The 9,017-nt window shown below is 40.0% G+C and overlaps 1 protein-coding gene across 1 annotated transcript in view; it reads right to left on the minus strand.

The window, feature by feature from the left end:
* The window catches only part of Phka1 (phosphorylase kinase regulatory subunit alpha 1), a gene marked incomplete in the record, with an annotated part of 135,532 nt that overhangs the window by 105,430 nt on the left and 21,085 nt on the right, over positions 1-9,017 (minus strand). Inside the window, 3 exon segments of the mRNA XM_055595737.1 lie at positions 2,609-2,716; positions 3,419-3,514; positions 7,312-7,434. Of these exon segments, the coding sequence (XP_055451712.1) occupies positions 2,609-2,716; positions 3,419-3,514; positions 7,312-7,434 (327 nt within the window).

The raw sequence follows: 9,017 nt of genomic DNA on the forward strand, positions 1-9,017 counted from the left end.
TCTCTCTCTCTCTCTCTCTCTCTCTCTCTCTCTCTCTCTCTCCATCTCTCTCTCTTTTTGGAAGAATAGTAGGCTATAAATTATAAACAGAAAGTTTCTGGTTAACCCACTGTCTTCTCTGAAATATACACATTTGTAACACATGGAAGATGAGAAAAATAACTGACTTTAAAAGGGGGAAATAGGAAAAATGGGGTGGGGGATTAAATTAGAAAAGGAGAGGGATGGCGGAGGGATAAATACTATGAAGGATGTTTTTTAAAGGCACAGGGAAACATAATATGTGTGTGTGAGATAGAGAGACAGAAAGAGAGAAAAAGAAAGAGAAAGATACACACAGTACAAATGTAGGCTATTTCAATCTCCCCTGGTTCCCTCACAGAACTCAAAGGCAACACACAATAGCTGCAGACACCATACATTCTGAATCAGAACCTGAAGGAATTGACCTGGAACTGACCACAAAGCTTCCCACCTGAAGGTTAGATCTCTAAATGACCAAAAGTGCTATGCAAGCTGCCAAGGAAGGAAAACAGTAATAGTCCTGGTCAGCTGTGGAAGCCTATGAACCACAACTATGACCAGTAATGGCAAGTTACTCCCAAGGGTCCAACAGTGGTAGGTACGTCATAGAGGCAACCAACAGCTATCTAATTGGACTACTCAATGGGAGGGAACTCATGCTGGACACCAGAAACCTAGCCAATAACTCTTTGCTGTTGGGGTCATGAAACTTAGAGGAGAACCTACTACTGCCACTTTCCTGAACCAGTATAATTCCTAACCGAATTCTAAATAGCTATCCTTCTACATACAGGTATGTGTAGCTCTCACTCCCTCACCAAAGCTTCTTTTTGAAGCAGAGCCCATTACAGAAAACCACAAGTCATTAAAATGCAGAGAACAAATGACTTTGGTGGTACCCAACTGTTTTCAACACATCTACAATACCCCTTTACCTAAGGCTCAGGGAACGTCATTGTAGAGCAAGTGGAAGGATTTTAAGACCCCGGGACCAGGACATCTACTGTAATGCATTGTACTTTCTATATATGACAGGGAAGCTGCACCCATGAAACTTTTAAAAATATGGTCACCTAAACAATTTTTGCACAATGACACCACCAATAAACAAGCCAATATGAATGAAGAAAATCTCAGAAGACATAGACAAAGATATACAGGCAATTAATGGCTGCTGAGATAGGGAGAACCATTCTTCTCCAGGAACGAGACCCCTGACAGGTTATCCAATCCCAAGTGGTCAGTCCTAAATAAATACACGTATGAACAACACTAAAAGGACAGGCTCTGTGTGTGGAAGAGAAGAAATGAAAGTAATATAAATGCAGCACTCATATGGAATTATCAAAATATATTAATTTAAACATTGATAATAAGCACTGTTTGCTTATTTGTCCATGTGTCTGCTATTTTTTTTTTGACTAGTAGAAATCTTTTTACTGAGTTTCCATACATTGAGAAATAAGGTGAACTCACCCATCTTTCTCCTTAATCCTATTGAATTCTTCCTTTTTTCATCCCATTTAATTTATTATTGGCTGAGAAAGTTGCTGGACAAGGATTACTTTAAAGCATTATGCCCATTATTGCCAGAACCAAGCTCACGTAAATTAAAGATTATCAAATAGCCATAGCTACAGAAGACAAAACCAAAAATACACCTGTAGAAAATAAATAGCCATATACACAGGAAAGACTCTTATTCAGAAATGCCAACTAAGTTCCAAACTCAAACTAGATTCTCCAAGAACCTATCCTATCAAAACAACCACGCTAGGTATGAGGGAACACACTTGTAATCTCAGAACGCAGGAAACAGACACAGAAGGATCACTCCAAGTTAAAGACCAGCTACTCCTACATAGCAAAACCTTGTCTTTTAAAAACAATCTATAGCGTTGAAAATAAGTATTTCAGAAAGTGCTGGAAAACATTTTAGAACAAATATCCTTCATGTAGGCTCAAATGCCCCTTTCAAAGAAACTGGATACAAAATTGTGCCTCACTAAAAGTCATTTTTAACAGATTTTGATATAAAGACATTTAGAGAGCCCCTTACCCTCAAGTAAAAAACATTTTAACTAACCAAACAGAAAGACATGGCGTTACTAAGCACCAGTCACAGTGCCCAAAATGATCACTTCAATTCAATTAAGTAATGAAACCTTATGTTGCTTAAAAAAGTTAGCATTTAATCCATCACCAGTAACCAGTAAGCATAACTGGATTGTTTAGTCACCAGGCAAGACACTGAGGGGAGTTCTGAAAGGGAAAGAGCCACAGCTTGATTCTCAAACAGCACCATGTACAATGACAAAGCAGGGAGCCATGGGCAGTAGAACAGACATGGTTGTCAGGGAGCAAAAAGTTTTTGCCAAGCACTGGCCATACCTCCATGCTGAAGAGCTGGAGGAAAAGTAATTAAGTCAAAGTATAAAAGGATGATGAAATAAATCCTGTGGGTTTAGTGAGTTTATTGCAGATCTAATTATTATGGTGACTAAGGCAAATAAATAAATAAATAAATAAATAAATAAATAAATAAATAAATACGAGATGAGATAGCTTTGAATTCTTCTCTTACCTCTGCCATCAAATTTCCTAAAATGTATAGAGACTGACCCCACATGTGAGGCAATTTTCCCATAGGAACTCGATCCACAGTGTGAGGATTTTGATACTCTTCATCAACCTAAATGAGATAAAGAGGTCAAATGAGAGGCAATAATAGAAATCTTAAGGTACTAGATGATAAAACCCTGAGTCCAGATTGTGCTTTATACATTAGAAGCAATGGATTGAAAAACTAAGTAGGACAGTGCTCAGGCTGTTAATGTGTGAATGAATCACCCAAGAATCTTATGAAAATGAAGACCGAATAGGAGTGGTGGGTGTGGATAAAAACTATTCGTAATAAATTCTCAGCTGATACTGATGCTGCGGCTGGGAACTTATTCTTCAAGTACCCACCAGAAAGAAAAACTCTGTCTCCACCATGTTTGATTCTCCTTCACTATGGCAAAAACAGTACCTGCTTCATTTTTCCAATTCTGATCTACACTAGCAATCTCAGATGACTGGCTCCAGAGAAGACCTAGTCCCAAGAGCTGACACAGGCCATCACTCTGGTTTCACCTACTGATCTCTACATCATTCTCAGGGTGGATATTTGCTTTCATTTATATCTCACTGTATAAGAGTACCGTAATTGAGTCTGTCTTAACAATTTATTTCCGAGGGGACGATTGTATTTCTGTTGTCCTAATCTGAAAACTAAACTTTTAGAATATTAAAGTCACAAGATACAAAGTCACAGAAGCTATCTGACTCAAAGAAGTCAGTATCACAGGCATAGGGTTCCTCTCCTGTTACTGTTCAACACTATCCAACTCACCTTGTCAGGAGGGACACTGTACAGCTCTGGAAGAAGTGGTAATCCATTTTTGCCCTTGATGAGGACTGCTTCAAGAGCCTCTCTATATTCTTGAACCTGAAGAAAAAAAATAAAATTAGAAAACCAAAATTTAAGAGACTTTCTGTGGGAATGTAGTAGAAGGATGCAGCCAAAGAAAGAGCTATTGCAAAGGTGTTATTGAGCCAAGTCAAAAGAGAGGAAATGGGGAATGGTATTGTGTCAACTTGACACAAACTAGAATCATCTGAGAGGAAGGAGCTTCAGTGGAGAAAATGCCTCCACAAGATCGGGCTGCAGGTCCTGATGAGACTTGATCAGCTGGGGTCAGATGGTAGAGGAAGAAGATTCCTCCTTTCTGAGGGGACTAGGGGAAGAAGATGGAGGGAGGTGGGACCTGGAGCAGATGAAGCAGGGGGCAACAATCAGTTTGTAAAGTGGATAAATTATAAAAATAAATACATTTAAATAAAATAACTAAAAAAAAATGGGCTTCAAGTAAGTCTGTAAAGCATTTTCTTAACTGGTGATTGACAGAGAGGACAAGGCCCAGCCATTGGCAGATGCTGTCGTCCCTGGGCTAGTGATCCTAGGTAAAGGCCTTTCTAACAGGCTCAGGCATTGCAAGCATGGCACTGGCAGGTCCTGCCTTTCTCCTTTCCCCCTCTCTTACTAAACTTAGATTACATTCCTAAAGCTAGCCCCCAATATCCATTCCCTTACTGGGTCACTGACTCATTCCTGAGACTGATCGATCACCATGGTCCAACTACCAAAACACCAAGGTCCAGCAACCAAAATTCAATATTTGGCTAGACAGGCTAACATGCCCAATCAGGACACATCAACTCATCCTAACACAGTCTTCCTCTTTTTTTCTCCTTAAAGAAACACTCCTGAAGAAACACTGTTCCTTTGTGCTGAGAATTTGGTGTGTGGGTGTGTTCTGTCCTGACTCCAAGGCCCCTTTACAGTGATTTTCTAAGAAAGCAGGCTGAGCAAGCCGTGAGGAGCAAGCCAGTAAGCAGTGTTCCTCTATGACCTCTGCATCAGCTCCTACCTCCATGTTCCTGCCCTGCTTGAGTTCGTGTTCTGACTTCAGTCAATGGGTTGTGATTCAGGTATGTAAGCCAAACAAATCCTCTCCTCTCCAATTTGTATTTGGTCACGGTATTTTTGTCACAGCTGTAGAAGCCCTAACTAAGGCAGGTACTTATTAAATATTTCTTATAGGTCAAATGTCACACAACTTTCTGCATACTTCAATGCATGTAATTTTAGTTTTCATCCTACTAGGTATGTGTGATTGGAGTCCTTTAAAATGGGAATTAAGTTCAAAGAGTTTCCGAACTTGCAGTTTACCAAGCACTTAGTTTACTAAGAATTTTGAAATTAAACTTTCAAAATGCTACTTTCTTATTTCTTGTGTGCATTAGTGTTTTGCTTGCATTATATTTGTGTGAGGGTGTCAGAAGCCCTGGAACTATAGTTACAAATAGTTGTGAGCTGTCATGTGGATGCTGAGAATTGAACCCAGTCTCTGAAAACCAGGCAGTGGTCTTAACCACAGAGCCATCTCTCTAGCTGCCTGTCCTTTTAAAACATTTATATTTTTTAAAGAAGCTGTCAACTTGAGTGTAGATGGATAAGGCTTGAGGGAAGGAAGGTGGGAAGGCTGGAGAGAGGAAAGGAAGGGAAAAGGTGATTCAATTCTACTTCAATTAAAAATATTTTTAAATGTTTTGGTTTTTTGTTTGTTTGCTTGCTTTTGCTTCCTTTTTCTCAAAAAAGGATCTCACTGTGTAGCTCTAGCTGCCTTGGAAATCACTATGTAAATAAGACGGGCCTCAAAATCACAGAGATCCATCTGCTTCTGCCTCCCATATGCTAGGATTAAATGTGTGTGCCACTGTGTATGGCAAAGTGATTTTGTAAAGTTATATGTATGCGTATGTGTCTGTGTATGAGTATATGACTGTGTGGGCTGCTACCCATGGAGGCTGGGGGTTTCAGATCTCCCCTGAAGCTGGAGTTGGAACTCTGTAAGTGGTTGTGAACCATATGACAAGCATGTTGAGACTCAAACTCGGCTCTCCTGGGAGAGCATTTGTGTTCCTAATCACTGAGCCATCTTGCCAGTCCTTAACTTGGCTTGTATTTTGTTTTTAAGCTTTATTTTTATTTGTGTGTGTACACATCTGTGTATGTGTGTTTCCATGTATGTGCACACATGTCCACCTGTGCCTGGCCTGCAGAGGTCAGAAGAGGGTCTAGCATCCCCTGGAACTGGAGTTACAGGTGGTTGTGAGCTGTTTGACATAGGTGCTGGGATCTAAACTTTGGTCCTCTGCAAGAGCAGCAAACCACTGAGAAATCTCTCCAGCCCATTGACTAGGCTTTTAAAACTACATTTTATTAAATACTTCAATTAGTATATAAAACAGTAGATTTTATTATGATATTTTCTTACATGCATATCATCGTACTTTGCCATACACACCTTCCCATTAATCTTGTCATCTCTCCTCTCTAGATTTGGCTGCTGTTATGGCCACGTTTATCTTATTTATTTGACAGTTTGCTAAAACATAATAACACATAAACTATAAAAAAGGAAAGAGTCAGGAGACAGCTCAGTGGGCCTAGTATATACAAGGCCATGGGCTTATTAGAAGTTTAAATAAAACCTATAATTTGTGGCAGAAATCATAGTTCTTTAACACAACAGCTTCATTCCACTTGCTTCTTGGTAGAAAGAGGATATTGGTAAATTCAAAAATTTGTTCAAATGTGATTAATAGGTTAGGGTACAATTTGAGGATTGCGAAGAGATGTCTGCAGGCTGTACAGCAGACAACCAAAAACAAAAACAAAAACAAAAAAAAGACCAGGGTGAGGTAAGAATGAAACTGGGATCAGCCCAATTCTGGTAACTGGTGCTGGACGAGGACTTGTAGACTCTGACCCTCATCAGTTTGCTTTAGCCATATTTAAGCACAGCTGAGTTTTGGAATAAAAGATTTTGGAAAAAAAGTATTGAGATAACAATGAACTCAACCCTGTGAGTACAACAAAGCTTAAGACATGTTTACATTGAAGTTCTTTACAAAGTACATGTGGCTTTGTCTGTAAGATGGGTTCTTGTTGACTTTAGAAACCAGGATCAAGATACGGTCTAAGGTGAATGGTGGAAATGAGCATAAAGCCTGGCCCTAAGACAACATAGAAGTCACTTAGGCTGTTGTAAAGTACAAATGATATCTCTCACAAGGATGGGTTTTATAGTCTATAAGCAATGCTTGAGGTTTTAGGGGTTGGGGTAAACAAACATAACATTCTGTGTGATATGGGTAGAGCCTAGCTCAATTGGTAGCAAAGTATTATCAGGTTGTAATCAACAATTTTCTTTAGCATTCTGGTAGAACAGTCAAATATCTTCTCCCTTTGAAGACATTAGCTGTTTGTTTAACTTTTCCTGGCTTCTCCAGTGCTTATCTGTGTACACAAGGACTTTTTACCCTCTCCAGAGTCTAACATAAATTTCATGTTTGCTTACTTGCAATTTCTTCCTGCGAACATACTCTGTTGAACTAAGCCATCTAAAACTATGGGGACATACACAGACTTAAGAAGGCCAAAGGACCACACCAGTCCACATGTGTTGTTTCAGTGTTCCATCCAACTGTATATGATCTTTCTTTAAACACATCCTAACTTATAACCTAGGAGGCCCCAACAGCTGCCTGTCTCTAGGAGACAACTCTGTCTCTTCCCTAGTAGGAAGACTCCTGTTTAGCCAGTCAGTACAGATACAGCGGTTAATTGAAAGAAGATACAAGAGTAGCTTGCTGAGAGCTCTTCTCCCAGCTCATTACCTGTTCTGTGTTGCCACTGAAGATCCCATCAAGGATAAAGTATGTCCAGAACAATGGCCATTCACATTCAATGTTTTCAAATAGCTTCAGCTCAGCTGGTTCATAGTACGGGCGATTGGGATCCTAGACAAAAATAGAATAGACAAGTCATGTCTATTAGATGTATATCTTTAGCTCAGAGGTATCATAATAGGAGTTTTACTGCAGACCATTTGTTTCAAAGACGTACTCATACTCTCCTCCCTTAGCAAGTGCTCTATGAAGAAACTTCCAGGTACTAGTCTTGGGATTATAAGCAATCATAGAAGATATATGAAAGCATGCTGTTACTTTCTTGTTGCAATGATAAAGTAATCTATAACTAAGCAGAAACACATCCTCAAACATCTGCATGTACCAACCTCTCACCAATACAGACTCAAACACATAGTACTCAAAAACAACTCAGTAGCAACAGCAGCAATGTCCCTTCAAGCAAGAAGTGTGTTATAGGTTCCTCTCCATAGTAGCACTCAAGATTGAATAAGGCCATTGTGGTGAAGACCGAACCTCTGGCTTTGTAGGAGAGAGACCAGAAGAGACTGAGGCACACCGGTGCTCCCTGTCTCTTGCCATGTGGTATTTGAACTACACCTTGGGACCCTGTCAGCAAGGTCATCATCAGATGTGGACCTCTTAACTTTGTACGTACAAAGGTGTGAGCTCAAATACAACCATTTTATAGCTCAGTCTGCAGTACCGTGTCCCTGCCAACAGAAAATGGACTATGACTGGCGGTCAAAAAGATATACTGATGGAAAGATGCCTTTCTGTTTGTATGGATTAAATATTGGAGGAAGATTGGAGATTATGGAAATACTGTTTGTGTTTGAAACTTCTGTCCACAGATTTTAGCATCCATCATAGTTCTTACCTTAAACTAACTAACTGATGTCTATCCAGTTTGCCCTTCTGAATGAGGATTGATCATCTTACCCAGGGACCTCCTTCTTGTTTAACTTCTTTAAGAGTAAAGATTTTAGGATGTTTATCATATATTATATGTCTAAATATCTAGTTATAAGTGAGTATAAATGCTGTGTGTCTTTCTGCTTCTTTGTTACCTCACTCAGGATAATCTGTTCTAGTTCCATCCATTTGCCTGCAAATTTCATAATTTCCTTGTTTTTACCTGCTGAGTAGTATTCCATTGTGTAAATATACCACAATTTCTGTATCCATTCTTCAGGGAACAGGACAGGAGCCTACCACACAGGGCCTCTGAAAGATTCTACTGATTGGGATATTGAAGCAGATGCTGAGTTAATAGCCAAACTTTGGGCAGAGTGCAGAGAATCTTATGAAAGAAGGAGGAGATAGAAAGTCCCAGAGGATACAGGAGCTCCACAAGACCAACAGAGCCAAAAAATCTGGGCCTAGAGGGCCCTGCAAAGACTGATACTCCAACCAAGGACCATGCAATGGAGAGGACCTAGAACCCTTGTACAGATTTAGGCCATAGACTCAATCTCCAAGTGGGTTCCCTAGTATGGGAACAGAGACTCTATCTGGGATGAACTCAGCATTAGGCTCTCTGATCACCTTCCCCTGAAGAGTACAGCCTTACCAGGCCACAGAGGAAGACAGTGTAGCCAGTACTGATGAGACCTGATAGGCTAGGGTCAGATAGAAGGGGAGGAAGACCTCTCCTATCAGTTGCCTGGGAC

The sequence above is a fragment of the Psammomys obesus genome, unplaced genomic scaffold (assembly GCF_907164565.1).
Source record: "Psammomys obesus unplaced genomic scaffold, mPsaObe1.curated_primary_1811, whole genome shotgun sequence".
Lineage (NCBI taxonomy): Eukaryota > Metazoa > Chordata > Mammalia > Rodentia > Muridae > Psammomys > Psammomys obesus.